The sequence below is a fragment of the Macaca nemestrina genome, chromosome 18, assembly GCF_043159975.1.
Source record: "Macaca nemestrina isolate mMacNem1 chromosome 18, mMacNem.hap1, whole genome shotgun sequence".
In the NCBI taxonomy this organism is placed as follows: Eukaryota; Metazoa; Chordata; class Mammalia; order Primates; family Cercopithecidae; genus Macaca; species Macaca nemestrina.
In genome coordinates this window covers 75170101-75192911 of record NC_092142.1, presented here as the reverse complement: position 1 = coordinate 75192911, position 22811 = coordinate 75170101, and the positions used below count along the sequence as shown (strand labels likewise).

The following is a 22811-nucleotide window of genomic DNA, read 5'->3' as shown; positions in this document are numbered from 1 at the left end:
ATAACCCACCTCACCCCACCCCATTCTCCCCTGTGACCTCAGTTTGATAACCGTCTGCCAACTCTCCTCTGGGAATAAAGCTTCTGGTATCTATCGAGTGCTTGCCTCATTCCGACCCACAGCATTTTCCAATCTACAACACGATACACCAAACGATCAAGAATACTAGAAAAATTCAACCTTTCCATCTGGTTAGCCTTGATGGCTCCTACAGTATGAGCTATCAAGGTTAACCAGATTGAAAGGTTGAGTGTTTTGCTCTTATCTAGGCAGAAACAGAATTAAAACTCAGAAAATAAGTAGCTCTCATATTGAATAAAGCAGGAGTCTACTAACATTTACTCAGAATATTGTCTCCTGCACGTCCAAAGCCACTAAAAAAAATGGGTTTTGACAGTGTCTTTTGATAGATGGATTTTGCAAACAGCATACTGTACTTTTTCCCAAAGGATAACATTAATAATAGGATGTGTTTTCGCTAGTAGAAGTACAACTTTGATACGTATGTAGTTCTACTCCCATTATATAAAAAATATTTAAAAATCCATATTAAAAAGCACTATTTTGTGCTTTATCTAGAAAAGTTTAATTGTAGTATTAGAGTTTTGTCTGAAGGGTAATTAAAAGTCTTGTAAGGTTCATTCTACTTTTTCATCAGAGACACAGTTTGGGGGATTAAGAGTGAACCTAACTTACAGGATTAGGTGTGTGAGCAGCAAGTCAAAGATAAGGCAGAGTTTTATACGGCCTGGCGAAGTGGTGCCCCAACACAGAGCCAATCTGCACAAACTGGGAGGGGCTTTTGTTTTATTTCATTTTGGCTTTTCTCCACTAGTTTCTGAGAAAATCTTTTGTCAAAACGCTACCTGGCCACAAGCTAAAAATAAATAAATAAATAAACCTCAGAGACTATACGTGACAAAGAATAGGCTTTTTTAAAGTAGTAGAAAAGTCACCAAAAAAATCAAAAACAAAACAAAACCTATAACCCACACAAGCAACAAAAACAAACCCTTTATGGAGGAAGAGATCATCTGATTTTTGAGTTAGTACATTATAATATTCAAAATGTCTAGTTTTCAACCACAACAAAAAAAAAATGATGCATGCAAAAAAAAAAAAGGGAATGTATAGCCCATTCGCAGGGGAAATTAATAGAAACTGCCCCTAAGGAAGCAATGATACTGGATCTACTAAATATGGATTTTAAATCAGTTATCTTTAATATGCTAAAAGAACTAAAGAAAACAATGTACAAGGAGTTAATGAAAAATAGGAGAATGATGTCTCAACAAATAGAGAACATCAATAAAGAGATATAAACTATGAAAAGGAATGAAATAAACATTCTGGAGTTGCAAAGTACAACAACTGAAATGAATTCACTAGAGGGTTTCAACAGCAGATTTGAGCAGAGAGAAGAAATAACAGTGAATGTGGAGAGAGATTGAGAATATTTATTCAAGGAACAGAAAGCATAGTACACACAAGAGACATATCACGGCTATAAGATTAATGATAGCTCTAAGGCCCATTCAAACATCTCTTGGGGACTACATTATCTGCCACTTAGTGGTATGACATGACCTGGCCTGGGGACTTCTAACCCTAGCCCAGAGATTTCTAGGTGACAAGACCACCTCAGCACAGATGTAGCCCTCATAAACCTTAAAACAAAGCTTATCCTTATGAGAATAGTTTAATTTCCTTTATGAAAGAAGCATCTGTTAATGAGTATAAACTGCATACAGGTATAAGGAAGGGGAATAATTCCCAAAACTCTGGGAATGGTCTCTAGACACAGACCTTCCTGGTCAGTCAGTCATCTGACCCCCTGACTGTATCTGGCCTGTGCCACCGACCTGCTCCCACTTTCCATCAGGTACAAGTGCTGCCAGAACAAACTGCTTGGACATCAGACAGTATCTAAGACTCACCTTTGACCCAAATTGAACTGAAGTAGAAAATTCATACCTGGGAAAGTTGGTTGGCTAGGATCACCCAATCCCTGAATATGATAAAAAGGAAAAAAATATGATAAAAAGAAAAAAATGAACAGAATCTAAGAGACCTATGGAAAACCATCAAGTGTATCAATGTATGCATAATGGGAATCTCAGAAGGATAGGAGAGAGAAAATGGCTGAAAGAATATTTAAATAAATAATATTATGTCCATCTATTATGTATCAATAAAAATAGTTTAAAAAGTGAATTATAAAAAAATAATAATAATGGCACTTTGGGAGGTTGAGGTGGCCAGATTGCTTGAGCCCAGGAGTTCAAGACCAGCCTAGGCAACAGGGCAAAATCCCATCTCTACAAAAAAAGACAAAAATTAAGGTGGTATAGTGGTGTGTGCCTGTGTGGTCCCAGCTACTCAGGAGGCTAAGGCAGGAGGATCCCTTGAGCCCAGGAGGTGGAGGCTGCCATGAGTTGTGACTGTACCACTGCACTCCAGCCTGGGTGACAGAATGACAGCTGTCTCACAAAATAATAATAATAATACTGGTCCCAAACTTTCCAAATTTGATAAAAGACATGAATCACCACATCCAGTAAGGTTAAACACAAAGCTGGATAAACCCAAAGAGTTCTACAATGAGACACATTACAATCAAACTGTTGAAAGTCAAAGGCAAACAAAAAAAATCTTAGAAGCATCAAGTCAGAAGATATCACCTATAAAGGGTCCCCAACAGCGGATGTTTCAGCAGAAACCATGGTGGCCAAAAGGCAGTGGGATGATATATTTAAAGTGCTGAAAGAAAAACAAAACCATTTGCCAAAAATTCTTTATCTAGTAAAATTACCTTTTTTCAATGAAGAAGTGATATTCGCAAATAAGCAAAGCTGAAGGAGTTTATTGCTTGTAGGCCTGTACAACAGGAAATGCCAAAGGGAGTCCTTTGGACAGAAAGAAAAGAGCACTAGACGGTATGCAAAGCCACAGAGAACACTGTATGGAAACCACATAAACACAAAAGAAAATATTCTTTTATTGGAGGTTTGTAATTCCTCTTTTCTTCCTATATGATTTAAAAGACAAATGCATAAAACAATAATTATAACTATGTTTCTATGTCAGAGCACACAATGCATAAGGATATAATTTGTGAAAATCATACAAAAGAGGTGAGACAAAGCTATACATAAGCAGAGGGTTTTGTATACCATTAAAGCTAAAGAATGTTAATTCAAAATAGATCATTACAAATTTGAGAGATTATTTCTAATTCCCAGAGTAATCACTAAGAAAAAAACAAAAAAGAAAAAACAGAAAAATAAATGAGAATGGAATCAAGATGATAGACCACAAAAAAAAACAATCAACTAAACCTATTTTAAACATATTTTGAAACCTGATGAATACAGGGATTTCACAAAATTGTGAAAGTACTAAATGCCACCAAATTTTACACTTCACAGTGGTTAATTGTGTGTTACATGAATTTCACCACAATTGTTAAAAACTTGAGTAAAATAATCACTCACCAAATAAAGTCCAATTTTTACAGATCCATCCAGCACTATTTAGATGCTTTTAAAACTTGCCACATTCAAATATTCAAATATCCCAGTTCATGTATATTTGCCCTAAAATTATGGTCATTCCTTATATTTATGACATTTTTCTGAATTTCTATTTCTTACTGTTTTTCATTTATGCTTTTCCGCGTCAGTAAGCTCTTTATGTATTTTTACTAATCACAGAATTGATGTCATGTCGTGCTAAAAGCAAAAGAGCAAATCTAATAAGTATAAGAAATAGCACACAAATTAAACAAAGACGGGCTAGCTAAGAGAAACTATACTGTTAGTGAACGGTAGCCAATTCATAAATTATCTTCCAGTTTAATTTGTAAAATGTTTATGAATTTTTATACCTTTTTCTTTGAAACTACCAAATTATCTGTTCAACCACTACAGAATATTAGCTGGATACTGGCAAGCGCATTCATAAACACCAGTATAGGCAATGGAGATGGGGCTGAAAGTCACAAGCAGGCACACAACAAGGCCACAATGGTGCTTTAAATTTTATTTTTATTGAAGAAAGCCTCAAAACTGCATGACCAGTTATGGTCCTAAATAACCTTGGATAAAAATCAAAGAATGCATTAGAGTAGCAGCAATGGAAATATAAAATAAGTTTAAGAGAGAGAGATTACAAGCCATGGATACATAGAATTTATCATCTTTTTCAGAAAGAGGGATCAAGGGAGAAATAAAAGGTGATTCTAAGAATTTGAAACCATGGTGATTTAAAAAACCACCAGGAACCAGAAAGAAAAATAATTACAAGAAGCAGCTGGTTTGGAGGTGATGTATTTAACTTAAGTTGATAAAGTGAGACAAACACCTTGCAGGCAGCTGGAAAATTCTAGCAGGCAATTAAAAATTCCAGAAAGAAGATTGTTGAGATGTGTTTTTCCTTTAGCACAAATGTGGGAAGTGTCAGCAAAGGCCTTCTCCTGAGGCTCTGGCGAAGGACAGGCACATTTAAGGAGGACATGCACAAAGTCAAGTTCAATGGTGAGACTTTGGAAAAACCCACATAAACGTTCTCTTTCTGGCACACAGCCTCTGACCTTATTTTTCATTTTAATACAGTCAGATATTTTTATAGCCTATTATAAAAGTCAGTTATATTTTATACAGCCAATTATATAATCTATTTTATATGTGTCCCATTTATTTTATATTGTTACTATTAATTATATATCAATCTTTTAAAAAAGAGATCAAAGAAAAAGGTAGCAGAAAATAACAAATAATCCTTACATCACTTAAATGTCGTTTTAAGCTAGCTTTCTATTTAAATTATTACATATTTAAGGCTAATAACTCAATTCCCACTGAGGAAGAAAATCTTTGATAAAATGTCTTACTTGAAAAATAAAAGAAAGTCTTTATAAAAATCATGCAATTTTTTCTATGCCTTTTCTCATGGAACTACATCTATAGAGTAGCCTTTGGAAGGGTTGCAGTTACAACTCAGAGATAGTGCATGGCAACAGATTTTAAATTATAAAACTGTAAATAGTAAAGTTATAAGCAAATAGAAAGTATTACTACTGCCAGAGCAAACAATTCTTTCCAATGTCATCATACTCAGAATCTAATTAATTGGGAGAAACAGACTAAGCAAGCTCCACCGGGGCTTTGATGTTTATTTCACAAGCCTCCTGACATTTTGGATAATTATGGATGCCTAAACACCCATCACACTAACTGTTAAGTGACATTCAGTCCATATTAATTTTTGCATCGCATTTTTTCATTCCTTTCCCTCCTCCTCAAATGAGTTTTTACCATATTTTATTATACAGACACACACAAATATTCTTTTCATATTGCCATTTTGCATTTCATATTAATAAAGCTGAAGTATTTACATGTTTTTACCAAACTTTTTATTTTAAAATACTTTTAAGTTACAGAAAAGTTGCAAGAATATTACATAGAGTTCCCATAACGCCCTTTGCCCAGTCCCCTCTCCTATTAACACTTTACAGGTGCCGGGTACGGTGGCTCACGCCTGTAATCCCAGCACTTTGGGAGGCTGAGGCAGGTGGATCACCTGAGGTCAGGAGTTCGAGACCAGCCTGACCAACATGGAGAAACCCCGTCTCTACTGAAAATACAAAATTAGCCAGGCATAGTGGCGGGTGCCTGTAATCCCAGCTACTCAGGAGGTTGATGCAGGAGAATCACTTGAACCTCGGAGGCAGAGGTTGCAGTGAGTCGAGATTGCGCTAATGCACTCCAGCCTGGGCAACAAGAGTGAAACTCTGTCTCAAAAAAGCAACATCTTACAGGCATATGATACATTTGTCACAACTAATGAATCACTATTGATACATTATTATTATTGTTATTAACTAAGGCCCATGTTTTGTCTGGATCTCCTTAGTTTTTACTAAATGTCCTTTTTGTATTCCAGGATCCCATAAAGGTTACATCATGTTCATTTCATGTTGTTTAGTCATGTGAATCATGTTACATTTAGTCATCATGTCTCCTTAGACTCCTTTTGGTTATGACCATTTCAGGCTTTCCTTGTTTTCTGACAACCTTAACATTTCTGAGAATGGCTGGTCAGGTATCGTGTAGAAGGTTCTATACTTCAGGTAGGTCTACTGTTTTCCCAGAGGTTTTTGAGAGCAGGAACACAGAGGTAAAATGCCATTTTCATTGCATCAAATCAAGGGTACATACCATCAATATAACTTATCACTGATATTAGCTTTGATCACCTAGATGAGGTGGTGTTCATCAGATTTCTCCACTGTGAAGTCCCCATAATATACAGTTTGGAAGTTGTTATATACATCTTACACTTCAGAGGTAGAGAATTATGCTCTACTTCCTTGAATGGGGAAAATCTACATAAATTGTTTGGAATTCTGCTGAACAGGAATCAGTAAGCATTTCGTTCCACTTCATTGGGTGATGACAAGCATGACTTTGAGGCAAAAGTTTAAGCGCTCACATTAAAGAAGTAACCCCATAGGACAGATGTGGCGTGCAGGAAGGGGTGAAACAATAATAAGGGAAGGCCAAAGGAAATGTGTTATTGACTTGGGCAAAACTACAGGCTACTGGCAATGCCACACACACTTCTGAGCAGCCTTATCAGATGCATCTCAGAACTTTCCATTCTGAGAACAAAAGCAGAAAGCTTTTATCCATCAGCTCTCATCCTCTTTGGCACGGTTAGCCTCACAGGCAGGCACTGCTCCTCATCCCTCACCACTAGAATGAGTCCAGTGGACTCCCAGGGGAAGACCATCTATCAGCATCAGGGAAGCCATAGGGCAAGAAGCTACTGGGAAGTGATACAGCCCTAGATGACACCCTATCGCACCTGTAGAAAGCTGGACTTGGTCACTGCAATACTGGCTGAGAGAGAGAGGGTGAAGAGGATGTAAGTGTCATACAAAAATTGTCCTTATCACAGCACTGGTCACAACAGCAAAGACATGGTATCAACCCAGGTACCCATCAATGATGGATTGAACAAAGAAAATGTGGTATATATACACCATGGAATACTACACAGCCATAAAAAAAAAACAGCAAAACCATTTCCTTTGCAGCAACATGGAAACAGCTAGAAACCGTTATCCTAAGAGAATTAATACAGAAATAGAAAACCTAATACCATGAGTTATCTTATAAGTGGGAGTTAAAACATTGGGAGCATATGGACCTAAAGTTGGGAACAAAAGACACTGAGGAATACAAGACGGGGGAGGCAGTGACAGGGCAGGGGTTGAAAACCACCTATGGATACTATGCTCTCCACCTGGGTGACGAATTCAGTCATACCCAAAACCTCAGCATTATGCAATATACCTTTGTAACAAACCTGCACACGTACCCCTGATTTTAAGATAAAAGTTGGAAAAAAGGACAGGTCCAATACACAACTACACATCTTAATTTTAACCATCTCTAAGAGTGAATGAACTATTTTGGTTTTCAACTGCTAGCTTTTCCCATCTCTTAGCAAGATCAGTCTGTCCCCTGCTGGAGAAGAGGCTCAGGATACATATAAATGGGCATCAGGCAAGAAAGCTAGGAGTCCTGGGCTTTTGATATCTCTGTGATTGTGCCACGCACCACACTTTCAGAGCACATGTACATTCCAGCTGAGGGGAAGTATTCTCATTCTGAGGCCGAGTCTGAGGCCCTTCACACGTGTATGCTAATATTTTGTTTAGAGCATTTTGCATTTATATTCATGAGACAGAGTGGCTTTTAATTTTCCTTTCTTGTTTGTCCTTGACAGTGTTTGGTATCAAGGTTATGCTGGCCTCCTCAAATGAGTTAGGGAGTATTCTGACTTTTTTTCTGTTCTCCGGGAGAGAATGTATAAGATTACTGTCCTATCTTCCTTAAATGTGTTTGGAAGAAGTCATATATGAAGGCATGCTAACTTGTTTTCTCTGTTGAAACATTTTTAATGATAAATTTCTCTTGTAGGTAGAGAAATATTTTAATTTTCTTTTTTTATTTCTTGAGTGCAGTTTTGTAGGTTGTGTTTTTGAAATATTTTTTCCATTCATTGAAATTCTCAAAATTAGCAGAAAATTTGTTAAAGTATCCTTATATTTTTCTCTTATTGATTGTAGTACATGCTTGTTTTCCATTTTATTAATTAATGCATTTTGGGTTTTTTCCTTCCTTTTGCTTACTTTTGGCTTAATCTGTTGTTCTTTTTGTAGTTTTCTGGGATGAACGCGTGGAAAAATCATTCACATTTAACCTTTTTCTTTTGTAATATTTGTAATTAAGGCCATCAATTATGGTCTAAAGTGCATCTCACAACTTTGATCTGCAGCATTTTGTTATCATTGAGTTAAAATGTTTCCTAATTTCCACTGAGATTTCTTTTGGAGGAATGTATTAAGTTCCACACCTTTCTGGCTTTTTAAGTATTCTTTAATTAATGATTTCTAGCTCAATTCCACTATAGCTAGGGCACTTACTCTGTATGATTTCAATCCTTTGAGATATATTGAAACAATTTATGGTCTAGCATAAATTTAGGTAAATATTCTAAGTATACTTCATAAGAATGTGTATTCTGCAGTTGGAGATATATATATTACACGCAGTATATAAATATACATTATATATTTTTTGTTCAAATCTTTTGTATTTCCATTTTTTGCCTACTTGTTCATTAAGCTACAGAATGATATATATTAACAATAATTTTGTATTTCTATATGTACTGTCTACTTCTATTATTCTGTCCCTTTTTCTTTATGTATTTTTAAAACTTATTTGGTGCAGAAAATGTCAGGTTCACTACGTGATATTTCCTTTTTGGGGGGATCTTTGTCCCTGAGGGTGGGCTGTCTTGGTTTCTCTCAGATATGTCAAGTAGTTGGTTTACTAGTTTCTGGAAATGCAGCTAACTACTATGGGCTGAATGTTTGTGTCCCAACAAAACTCATAGGCTGAAGCCGTAATCCCCAGTGTGATGGTATTTGGAGAGGAAGCCTTTGGGAGGTAATAAGGTTTACATTGTCACAAGGCTGGGACACTCATGATATGATTAATGCTCTTACAAGAAGAGGAAACAGCCGGGCGCGGTGGCTCAAGCCTGTAATCCCAGCACTTTGGGAGGCTGAGACGGGCGGATCACGAGGTCAGGAGATCGAGACCATCCTGGCTAACACGGTGAAACCCCGTCTCTACTAAAAAATACAAAAAACTAGCCGGGCGAGGTGGCGGGCGCCTGTAGTCCCAGCTACTCAGGAGGCTGAGGCAGGAGAATGGCGTCAACCCGGGAGGTCAAAAAAAAAAAAAAAAAAAAAAAGAAGAGGAAACAGAGAGAGATCTCTTTCCATGAGTATGTACCAGGAAAGGTCACGTAAACATAAATTGAGGAGACGGCTGTCAGTAAGCCAGCAAAAGGGCCCTAACAAGACATCGAATCTGCTGTCAGCTGTATGATATAGCAGCTAACTTTTCTAAAGTAATTATTCATAGAGCCAGACACCATGCTAGACTCTACCTATACCCTGAGGTAAGGCAAAGTCCTAGGTAAAATGTATCCCTCAGAGTTTCTTGAGAGATTAAGCTGTGCCTGAGATTTCTGAAATTATTTGGTTTCTTCTTCCTTAAACTGCTTCCCCTATGCTCTCAGTTTTCTCCTGGCAACTATGCCCTCATAAATCACTTGCACCTCAGACGTTGCTGCAGGTGTGCTTCTAGGATAGCCCAACCAAAGACACCCTTGATCACTGAACTCATTGTTTATTCATTGCGCCTACCTGTAAAATTTTCCTACTCAGCACTCTGAAAATATCAGATGGATACTAAAAGAAATGTTCATGTATTAGTGATAATGTTGAATTTTCTGAATATATTTTATTGGCCACTGTGTCAATTCCAGTTGGATCACATTTATATTTTGAATTCCCATATTTTATGAAAGCTGAAGACATGTCCTAAGCAGGAGCATCCTGTGTCATCTTGTTTGAGGAAAACTTAGAAGGATAATCTGCCTTAAGGTACTCCCCTTACCTTCTTATTGAAGGGCTACTAATTTCTCTTGCTCACGTGCTTTAAAGATTTCTAAGACTTAGAAAGAGAAGACAGCTACATTGCCAATAGAATATTACACATAAAAAGAGTATGTTGTCATAGAATTTAGAGATTCTCAAATTCAATCCTCTACCAAGGGGGAAAGAAAGAGGGGTAATGTCGTTTCCTCAAAGCCATTCACACTTTAGTATTATAATCTAGTTTTCCTGATTTCAGAACTATACATTACTCAGGATTAGCTACTTGGCGTATTCCCATGGATGATACCATCAGACTGATTTAGAGCTGAAGACTGTGGGCCACAGAGCAGACAAGGACGATAAAGGGTAAGATGGAAAAAGCACCAAGACGCTGGCAGGCAGATCAGAGAAGCTGGAGCATTTTCTAAGGAAGGGGCCAAGGAGGGAGGGCAATGTCTAAAGCCAGAAGGGAACTGGCCGGGCAGGTGCACAGTCATCTATGGTGTTAAATCAAAAGAATCGACACAAAAGAAGCGATTCTATATTAATCTCGGAAGTGGCAGCAAACTCTCCACTGCTTTAACAAATAGACGATATCAGCATGTTTAGAAATAAATGCATAAACCTTCACTTATTTTTATTTCACTTTCTCAAGGCTGGTATACAAAATATAATTTATTAGCACAAGTGATACATCACTGATCATAAAATTAATCTGGAACTGTATTTTCCAACCTTTATCAAAATGTTAATGTTTCAGTAAGTTTTTTTTAAACTTCACAAACTATATCCAGACTAACTTTAAAAAAAAAGGTAAAAATATTTTAAATAAAACCATCATATCGCCCTAATTCACAGATTTTGACTAAGGATATATCAGAATGTTTTAGCTTTACTTCAATCTAGTAACAAACATTAAGAAAACTCATTGTTTGACTCTGTTTTGCTTTATAATTAATCAGGAATACTGCCAGACATAGTGGCTCAGGCCTGTAACCCCAGCACTTTGGGAGGCTGAGGCAGGCAGATCACTTCAGGTCAGGAGTTCACAACCAGCCTTGCCAACATGGAGAAACCCGGTCTCTACTAATAATACAAAAAGAAATTAGCTGGGTCTAGTGGTGCATGCCTATACACCCAGCTACTCAGGAGACTGAGGCACAAGACTCGCTTGAACCCATAAGGCAGAGGTTGCAGTGAGCTGAGATTCTGCCACTGCACTCTAGCCTGGGTGACAAAGTGATACTGTGTCTTTAAAAAAAAAAAAAAAAAAAGAGGGATAAATTGGCTCCTCCCAGCATAGTTCTGTGGAGGTCAGAATTCCCTGAGATTACCTTTATATAATGAGTACATATAGTTTGCTAAAATGGGGTTAACTGGCAGGACACACTTTGAAACTGGTTAACATTTGTACAGCACTGTGTTTTTGTAATTTATGTGGCCCCATCACGGTGCCACCATCATTTTCAGAAAGACAGTACCATCTCACTGTTATCCCTGCTCTTCCCATAGGAAATTAAAGTTTGGTGGCGAAATATCTCGGCAATCATTAAGGGAGTAAAATGTAGTAGTGATTAAGACCCAAGAATACTGAATTAATTCCAGATATATCTAACACCAAAGAAGTTGTTCCTCACCTAAAATTTTATGATCTGCAGGAAAGAATACAAAGGAGAAGGAGAGTGGAGGAGCTGAAGTCCAAGTGTGTCTGGGAAGCAAGTTCTATGACTGTTAGGGGTGACTATTCAGAGTTTGAGTCAGATTAGCACCCCCATCACAACTTTAAGAGCTGTACCCCTGTGAATTTAAGACAGGGCCCAAACCCAGAAAAAATTAGGGCACAAGACAGAAATATCAGGCAGTGCTAATAAATCACACCACAGCCAGGATCAGCAGGAAGGCAGGGGCCCCTTGCAGTTCAAGTAATTTTTCAGTTGCCAAAGACATACTCTCAGCACATCAGATTCTAAATATCATGAGTTGGTCTACAAGCAAATAAATTGCTGGCATGTTCTGTTCTCCGACAAACTCCACAAGTACAGGGCATCTCCAGTGCAACAAACTCAGTCATTGAAGTTCACCTGCCCCAGCCTGGTCATGGGACCTCTCGGGCAAACGTCAGACTCACACCAATTGTGCCAGCCAGGTTCCCCTTTCCCTAGGCTTGAAATTTTTCAATCCTGTACAAAAGTTGTGTCTTATTCTTTTTTCATATAGAAAGTATTGGTTATTAAATATATTAATACTATGATTTTTAAAATTTAATTATTATAAAGGTTTCATTTATTTATTTATTTATTTATTTTTTGAGATGGAGTCTCGATCTGTTGCCCAGGCTGGAGTGCAGTGGTGTGATCTCCGCTCACTGCAACCTCCGCCTCCCAGGTTCACGCCATTCTCCTGCCTCAGCCTCCCAAGTAGCTGTGACTACAGGCACCTGCCACCATACCACGCTAACTTTTTTGTATTTTTAGTAGAGATGGGGTTTCACTGTGTTAGCCAGGACAGGTCTCAATCTCCTGACCTCATGATCTGCCCGCCTCGGCCTCCCAAAGTGCTGGGATTATAGGCGTGAGCCACCGCACCCGGCCTACAAAGGTTTTTTTTATATAATATGTTTAACACCGGGAAATATCTACCTCAAAAAAAGCACCTACTACTTTTTATCTTTAGGGATCTATCCTCGTAAGCACTGACATGCAACATGCATAGCTTGGAAGATTTATTGAACCATAATAGTTGTTTGCAAAGCAGCACAACAATTTAGGGCAGTCAAAATTGCCAAACCACGCTATATGGAATGTTATAATTATTCTTAGTAGAGATCCATCCATGAATGGGGGTCATCTCTGTCAATTAACCAAGTAAGCTAATTCCGCTATAGATAAATGTTTGATTTTAATATCAAATTCTATAGGTATTGGGAAGACATTGCTTAACAAGCATTTAGAATAGAAGGGTGCAGTTGTGGTTTAAAAAAGAGCAAATGGAAAAAGAAAGACAAATATCCAATTTTTAACATCAGGAAATATTATGATAGACAAATATCCAATTTTTTAACATCAGAAAACATTCTTATCTTACAGAATAGGTGATAGGAAACTCACAGTATTTGTCAACTTATGTAATCCATCTTTTATATACTTAAAGAGGTGTACATATAAATGTTTCTACTCACACATATAAATATATTATTTTTGCTTTGGACAATCATTTTATTTACTATTCTTTTTCCTGTACACAAATATATCAATTTGCAATCACTCATTTCCAAGGTTGTCCAAGTACATTAAAATAAAGACTTACATTTGGATTATAACACTACTAAAAGATGTGCATTCTTCATATTCTGGATTCTGAATGTACTAAGGACACATTTAGACTATCAACTGGGACACTAGAATCTGCTTGAACTCCACATTGACAACACTAAGAGTCAATGTATATTTAACTTAAATTGCCCATTAAAATTTAAGCTATACTGAAACTCCAACAATGAAAATACTATACAGCTATCTTTCCTGGATAACCTTATCTCTATTCCTGGATTCCTGTTGGATGGTTGATTGGATTCAAGAGTCACATGCCTAATCTCTTTAGCAAAATTTATCTAACCCATCCATGATGTTCTCTTCAGAGGATTCGAAATTTCCCATCTTCTGCAATATGAATAGGCCAAGAATTTTCCAAACCATCAAGTCTGATTGCCTTTTTTGCTTATCAGTTTCTCTCTCAATGTATATCTTCCCTCACACATTTTGCTATAAGCTTAAGGAGAAACAAAGGCATAACTTTTCTATTTTGCTTAGAAAGCTCCTCAGGTGATTATCTAAGTTCATTGTTTACAAGCTCTAATCTCCACCCAACAGTAGAACACAATTCAAGCAAATTTTCTACCACTCTATAACAAGGATTGCTTTCCCTCCTGCATCCAATAACATGACCCTCTTTTCTTTCTGAACCCTTGCCAGATACACTTTAAACCTTTGTATTTACACCAACAGTCGTTTCAAGGCAATCTAAGTTTTTTTCTATCATGTGCCTCAAAATTCTTCCAACCTTTGCTCATTTCTCAATTCCAAAGCCACTTTCCTATTTTAAGGTGTTTATTCCAGTGACACTAAACGTCTAGTACCAAAATCTGTATTTGTTTTCAAGGGCTGCAGTAACAAAGTGCTACAAACAGGGCATCTTAAAAGAATGTAAATTTATTCTCTCACAGTTCTGGGAACTAGAAGTCTCAAATCAAGATGTCTGCAGGCAGGGCTGTACTCCCTCTGTGGGCTTAGAGAAGAATCCCTCTTTGCCTCTTTCTAACTTCTGATGGTTGCTGGCGATCCTTCGCATTTCTTGGTTTGCAGCTGTATCACTTCAAGCTCTGCTTCCATCTTCGCCTAGTCTACTCTGTCTTATCCGTCTCTCTATCTCTCCAAATCTCACACTCCTTATAAGGACACCAGTCATTGGATTTAGCCCCCCACCCCTTAATCCAGTATGGCCTCATCTTAACTTGATGATATCTGCTAAGACCCTATGTCCAAATAAGGTCACCTTCATTGGTTTTTGGGTTAGGATTTAAATCTTTTATGAGGACACAGTTCAACCCGTAACAGCACACATGTGGTGAAATTAAATTAGCACCCATCAAATGGAAAGTATGTTTAATGGTAATCCTCCCCTCTCCTCCCCTCCCTCTCTCTCTTTTGAGACAGAGTCTCGCTCTGTCACCCTGGAGTGCAATAGCACAATCTTGGCTCACTGTAACGTCCACCGCCTGGGTTCAAGCAATTCTTGTGCCTCAACCTCTTGGGTAGCTAGGACCACGGGTGTATACCACCATGCCTGGCTAACTTTTTTGTATTTGTAGTAGAGATGGAGTTTTGTCATGTTGCCCAGGCTGATCTCAAACTCCTGAGCTCAAGTGATCCTCCTGTCTCAGACTTTCAAAGTGCTGGAATTACAGGTGTGAGCCACGGCACTCACCAATGGTAGCCTTTTTTGATCTCCTTCCCTCATTACTAGGGCCCCACTCATTTTCACAGTATTATCCTTGACACTTCTTATCGCACAGATGGAAAATAAGTGAGTAACTTTCTCATTTTTTTGGTCTATTCTTTGGCTCTAAGTTTTCATAATTCTGTAGGAAAGAGGTCATTCTGTGTATCTAAGATACTAGGACCTTTATTCGCTGATTTAGTTTATTTACATATGACTGTAGACTTGGCTGAACGCTTTTTCCTAGCCTGAATGAAATACTATGATAAATGTTTCAATACTAGAAATAAAATATAGCCTTTAATAAATCACTGAAAATCTGATGTTCCTTTGTGAAAACTTCATGTAATTAATAGGGGAAAAAAAGAAAAACTAAATAAAAAAGAAAAATGTAATCAAGTAGGTTGACAACCAGCAAAAGATAATTAAAATGATCCTGTTTTGTGTCTCGGTTTCATTAACATGTAAATGAGATTCATGAAGTTTGATATTGTGTTTTACCAAGAGCCATAGAAATGAATTAAGAATGAAAATGAGTCCCACTGATGGAGACTCCTGATGAGTATATAAATTAATGAAAAATATGATTTGATCTAATTAATAACATACATTTTTGTGATGTATTGAACCTCAACAAAGGAAATCAAGATAAACAGATAAATTAAAATGTTGTGTTCCTTTCACTGGCCCACATTCTGTGAAGCTTTTATGACTCAGATGAAGTGGTGGTAAATGTCAAACTCTGCTGTTCTTTATAAAGAAGCACAGGATGGAGACCCTATTCTAGGATTAGCATTGCAATAACAGCATTCCTGCTGGTGGCTCCATAGGTACAAGGTCTGGAATGGCCATCAGAGAGGCTAGGAAAGTCCACTGATTGGTCAGGGACTCCGAATTGCAAAGAGGAAAAGACAGTCCTATGTGACCAATAACTCTCACTGCAAGTCACTCAAAAGGAACAGGCTAGCATTATCCACTCAAATATATTCAAGCACCCCCCCCAATTTCCCATTTGATAGAAGGATCTCAGTTCTCACTCTCCATTGACATCTTCACATTCAGAAGCACACAAAAGTGGGTATCTCCAATAATATGAAATGAAATCTTTAAACTTAAGCTTAAAATCATGTTAAAGTGTTATATCTAGACTGTAGTGAGAACTATGTGTGATATATATCATGTATACCAGATGGCAAAATACACACACACACACACACACACACATTTACCTATTTGTCATGTCCAATGTTCAATGTGCTCAAGCATTAAGCACATATTAAGGATAACATCAAAGAGTAAAATTAGAAGTGACTGACTGATGTTGGCATGAGAGAAAGAGGATAATAAATGGGAGAAACACGGTTTTAATAATGCATGATGTTGTTGTCCGCTTTTTATGATTGTTAAAATGTTTTCTGTATTAGCATTGCCAAGCGTGATCACAGTGATCCTCTGTCTCTAAGTACACAGTGTTTTTGAAATTCTGTCTTATTTCTACAGCAAGGTGCCATTTAATTATCTTTAGTTTCCTTTTAACATATTCAAGTGTCTTTGAGACAGGGTCTCACTCTGTCACCTACGTGCTAGTTCAGTGGCACAATCATAGCTCACTGTAGTCTCCAACTGCTGGGTTCAGTGATCCTCCTGCTTCAGCCATAGCTGGGACTACAGGCATACACCACAGGTGAATTTATTTTTTATTATTTTGTAGAGACAAGGTCTTGCTGTGTTGCCCAGGCTGGTCTCGAACTCCTGACCTCAAGTGATCTTCCCACCTCAGCCTCCTAAATTGTTGGCGTTATACACATGAACCGCCACACCTGGCTGAGTACTCCTAAAGGACCACGAAAATCTTGTTATGTTCCTATTCTTCAACTGATAAGAAAATCAACCGCACTGAGAATCCAAAACACTGGGGGATCATTATTTTTAAATAATTAGCATTTTTGAAAATTACTTAACTTGAAACTGAAGGCCAATTAAATTTTCATCCCTAATGTGCCCATAAGGATTGTATATTATTGTAGAAAATATTTTGTAAGATATATAAAAAGCTCGTCAGATTGAAGGAACTCAACTCTCTGTAATATATGATGTGTCTCTTTCACATTCCAGAACAGAAGCTAGATGTCATATACATCTCATGAGTTTTAACCATTTGCTTATTCAGAAATTTACTTTTACAATATATCATTCATAATGATTTTATGCAAAGATAATGAAAAACTAGTGAGATGGGCCAGTCAGAGGAGAAAAGCAGACTCACCATCTCTTCTATTCAGCCTTGCGAATCCAGGACCATGACTGCTGGAGAGCTCGGAAGAACTGCTGAAGGATGCCTGAGGCAAGGCAGACACAAGAGGATCATCACAGTCATCTGTCAGGAGGAACAACGCCACATTGGGGTTAGTTAGTGCTGATGGCTTTCGTGGAATCAATAGACAAAACAACAAACAAGTAAAACAACAACATCAAAAACTAAGATCTAAGATCTCTAAAAATATGCCTACTACTTATAGGGGCTATTCTACTAGAAGTCTAGTAAGTTCAGTGAGAAAAGAAAAAGAACCCGAAGACAGGAGAATATGAAAATATTTTTAAAATCATAAAATTATATAATAAAATAGTATCTTAAGGTAGAAAGGGTTATACCTCATTATAAAAGATTCGCAAATTTAGCTGTATGAAAATTAAATACTTAAGGTTTCCAAAAGACACTGTAAAGAAACTAAAAAGAAAAATCACAAAATGGAGAAAGTACTTGAAAAATCTATAACCTAGTATACAATTAGTATTCCAAATAAAGGAAAATAAAATACAAAATAAAGTAAAACAAAAACCACCTTTAAATCATTACACACATTAACAAAAATAACACAAGGCACGATCAGACTTCACAGCACAGCCTGGTGTGATGGCTCACACCTGTAGTCCCAGCACTTTGGGAGGCTGAGGCAGGCAGATTACTTGAGGTCAGGAGTTCAAGACAAGCCTGGCCAACATGGTGAAACCCCATCTCTACTAGAAATAAAAAATTAGCAGGGCGTGGTGGCACATGCCTGTAGTCTCAGCTGCTCGGGAGGCTGAGGCAGGAGAATCGCTTCAACCCCAGAGGTGGAAGTTGCAGTGAGCCAAGATCACACCACTGCACTCCAGCCTGGGTGACAGAGTAAGACTCTGTCTCAAAAAACAGACTTCACAGCACAGATCCTATATAAATTGATCCTCAAACTTATCAGCAAAAAGAGATGTAAACTGGGACTATGAAAGGATACTAATTTATGGACATTAGACTGGCAAAATGTAGGCCAAGAGAAGCTCTGACACATTGCTCGTGGGAGTATAAACTTGAGCAACCACTTTAATAAAAACCACTTTTCATTAGTTGTATACCTGAACTTTCCCATGCCCTATGTTCCACCAGTTCCTTTAATATACGTAAGTCCTCCTATGATGAACCCTCAGTCTCAAGGAGTTTTGTCTTTTTACCCAAAGGTGATATACAAATACTAGTAATTTTGTGTCCATGAAAATAAAAAAGTTCTCAGAGGAGCTTGCATTTGTGCACCAGGAGACATGTATGATTTCTAGCAATGTTGCTCATAATAGCGCAAAAAAAAAAAAAATTGACAAAAAGATATCCAATAGCAAAAGAATAAAACATAGTGCTTTTCACAATAGAATAATATACACCAGTAAAAGAAACAACAACACAAAACAGAATAGTTGAATCTTAGAAGTGACATTTTTGAGAAAAACTAGTTATAAATAATATATAATATGTTGATCATTTTGAAAATCTTAAAAAGCAAAGCTAAGTAATACTGTATGTTGTTTAGGAACATATATGAGCTTAAAAAACTACTTTTACAAAAAGAAATGAAAGTTACAAAACTCAGGATCTTGGCTACCTTGAGAGAAAAGCGGAATCAACATACATGTATACAGTTTTAATGTGATGGAATGCTCTAATTTGGGGGTAGGTGGTGTCAGAGGTGTTAGAACCAGAGTGACTCCATCTTGAGTGAGGGCCAGGGAAATGAGGCTGAGACTTGCTGGGCTGCATTCCCAGAAAGTTAGGTATTCCTAGCCTCCAGACGCTTAGAGTTAAGGGAACAGACTGATAATGTTTACTAAACAGACCCAGACTTAGGCGTGTCCTGATATCCCAGTATCGAGAACAAAAGCATTCCTAATTTTGCTTTAAAGATATTAGTTGATTCTTGCAAAATATAGTAATTAAGAAAATTAATCCTTTATCACGAACCCTTGTAGCAGAGCTCATCTCCCTATGATCTTTTCTAATCCTATATAAATACACACACACACACACACACACACAAGTATTTGTACCAAGGGTGGACGCATTATTCCTCTTACTTTCAGGAATGCCCTACTTTGTCTATGGAGTTGCTGAACTTTCACCACTTTACTTTCTTAATAAACCTGCCTTTGCTTTGCATTGCTGACTCGCCCTGAATTCTTTCTTGCGCAAGATCCAAGAACCCTTTCTTGGGGTCTGGATTGGGACCCCTTTGTGGTAATAGTGGCATAGTCACAGGCTTCTAATTATGTTTCATATAAAATATATAACATACACATGTACATACATTTACATATGTATCAATATGTATATATACATATTAATGTGCACACATATTTATCGTCTATATACCCTTTTATGTGTATCACATATATTGCTTCTAATATTAAAAGATAAAGCACAAAGAATGAGGGAAAGCATAAGAATAATCTCATGTGTATCATGAAATCCATACATGTTTAATTTATTCAGCCAATTCCTCATTCGATGTCATCTTTAAAGCATATTTGCCTTTTATATTATACTCTTAAGTTGTTCCCATTTTTGCTCTAATCAGAAAAATATTTCTCTCCCATTTAGTTTTTAACATATACATTCTGTAATTTAAAATTATACAGGGTTACCATCCCAAATGTTTTAATTAATGGTGATTTAATTTAAATAAAATAAATCTAAAATTATCTAGATTCACCTGAAATTTTATTAAGTTTATTATACCTGAACCTAATTTGTTCTTGAATGCCTTTCCCAAGAACTTACCTGAGGTAGCATTTTACTTTTCAAGGTTGTCTCAATTTCATTCAAAGTCTACTTTTTCTTACTCTTACCTTAAATTCTTTCACTATTACAACAGACAGCTCCTGCATGTCTATTGACTAGCTTAAGTACTAACGCCAGCCAATCCAGTTGTAATTCAAGAATAAAGAGTGTAGACATAGACAAATAAACAACCCATGGAGGGGTGAAGGAAATTCTGATTATTGCCAATTACAGGCAACAACAAAAATGTTTTAGTATGCTGTGGAAACTATGGCATGTATGTTTACGCACACAAGTGAGTGCATTCCATATATGGAAGGAGGGCTCATATGTGGGTGTGTGTTTACTAGAACTAGGAATTTTTAAAATCATTTTCAGCTTGCGGGTATAAATGTGGTGAAAAGGGTGTCTAATTGCAATTCACAATCAATTATGTAGATTCAGGTTGATGTTTTGGATGTAATGCCTCTCTGGTGCAATCACTCTAGGGAACATATATTTATTGTTCATTTTTGCCAACTATAAATTAAGAATCAATATTGTTCTACCTCTAACTTTAAAAGAGCAGAATTAAAACAAAAGAAGGGGTACTTCTATTTGTGGGGAGAAAGACATGTAATATGGAAAACAGAAGGGCACACAGGGGGCTTGTGATATTTGGTCAAGTTTTGGTTGTTGACCTTGGTGGTTACACGGCCTTATTATTCTTTACCGTGAGCATATACCTGCCCCTACAGTCTGTTGTATATTTATTTAATGATGATATATTGTAGTTATTCTTACAGAACTAATAATAACTAAGACACATTAAGAGGGCACTCTGTGCTAGGAAGTTATAATCTTGCCACACACAGTAACTAATCTTTACCCCTCTTTGTTGATATATTATTATTCTCTTACAGATGAGATCATTGAACACAGTTCTATTAATTTGCTCTTCTCATTGTGGTAGAACCATATCTGTAACACGAGTCAGGGGCCAGAATCCACCATGTAAGAATACCATGACTATAATTATTATTTCTTTAGGTTTGAAGCATAGGAATTCCATCAGACACCATAATAGCATGAATAGATTCTCTCTCAAGGAGTGTGTACTCCAGTTCCAGGTTTGCCAGGCTATTTATTTCCCATTTGATCTTCAACAGTCTTGACAAGAGAGGAAGGGAACCTCAAAGAGTAATAATCAGTCTGGAGTAAACATGATATTTTTCTCTACATAATAAATTGGAATTCTGGATTAAGCATAAGTCTCCTGAGTTTAATTCCAGAAAACCAGTTTTCTCTGACTGCACCAACAAAACACAGGATCTAGACTAGAAAAGCTAAGGACCACATTCCAATTCCAGAGGTTCTTAACCAGAGATAATTTTGCCCTCCTGCTCCCTACTTCCAGTAAACATTAGCAATATCTGAAGACACCTTTGTCATCACAACTAAGAGATGATACTTCTGGCATCCACTGGGTTGAGTCCAGGGGTGCTGTTAAACATTTGACAAAGCACAGGGTAGCCTTCTCCCACAAAGAATAGCCTGGTCTCAAATGTCAGTAAGTGCCAAAGCTGAGAAACACTATTCTACAATCTGGTAACGCAACTCAGCAAACTAGTCTTCTCCTGGCGTAATCTCTCAGCTAGAACTTCCAATGATTATTAGCTCTAATTTTTAGCTAATTTTCAGATGCAAATAAAGAGTATTCAGTGCACGTGGGTATACAGGCATTTAAGTAGGGGCTTTTCAAACCGGAAATAACATTTTAACTATTTCAGCCTAAAACATAATTGCATTTTTAAAAAATTAAGTGCTATATCAGATTGGCTTATCATCCTGGTCCTTTTACTGCTGAGCCACGGCAAGATTCTTGGTAAAATGGGGTACAGGAAACCATGGAAGTCTCCATTCACTAGTGAAATTCAGTAATAGAGTAACCAAACATTTCATGGAAGGTTGTACAATTGAAAATGCAGCTGGGTACTTTGAGTTCATCATTGTTTTCTTCAGTTAGAGAAGAAATGAACATCACTCTCATTACTCCATGCTTATCCAAAACTGTATTACATTTTATTTGACTTTTCTCAGTCATATTAGAATTTCCACATTAACCTTGATAGCAGTTGCAAACAGTGAAACTATAGCTTTAGTCTTTTCATTAAAAAATTTATATACACTAGTTACATCTACAATATATTTTAATGAATTCTGTTAGTATATCTACATTAGAAAATAGTATGCTGAGTCATTTTCATACACATACACCATATACACACAAATCTATGGCTTTCTGTTCAACATCTCAGAAAAGTCACTATTTACTCTACATGACAGAAAAACTTAACATTGTCATTAAAACATCAATGGTAAATTAGATCTCTGGCAGATTGTATATACACAAAAACTCAATAGCCTCCTTCAATATAACTTGCATCTATATTGATGCAAGGTATACTGAAAATATTTTAATATAGCTCGATTAATGAAAATTTTATTTTACAAAGGGCTTTAATGCATAATTCTCATAAGCAAATAAAAGCTGTTCAGTTTTTAGTAAAAGTAACCTGTGTGTAGGTTTCTTAACCTGTGTGTAATACTACCTGTACTAAGATAATAGGTATATATTATTAGGTGCTACGTTCTCAGGGCTTTACATGCATTAACTCATTTGATCCTGACAAACACCCAATATATTTCATATTATTAACTCTAAGG

General features: G+C 36.9%; 1 protein-coding gene across 3 annotated transcripts in view; it reads right to left on the bottom strand.

Annotated features, from left to right (window-relative positions):
• LOC105491252 (contactin associated protein family member 4) overlaps positions 1-22811 on the bottom strand; it is a 280044-nt gene that overhangs the window by 218195 nt on the left and 39038 nt on the right. For all 3 annotated transcript variants that reach the window (XM_011757456.3, XM_071084990.1, XM_024795881.2), the window contains exon 2: positions 17289-17399. In XM_011757456.3, the coding sequence (XP_011755758.2) occupies positions 17289-17399 (111 nt within the window). The remainder of the gene's footprint in view (positions 1-17288; positions 17400-22811) is intronic.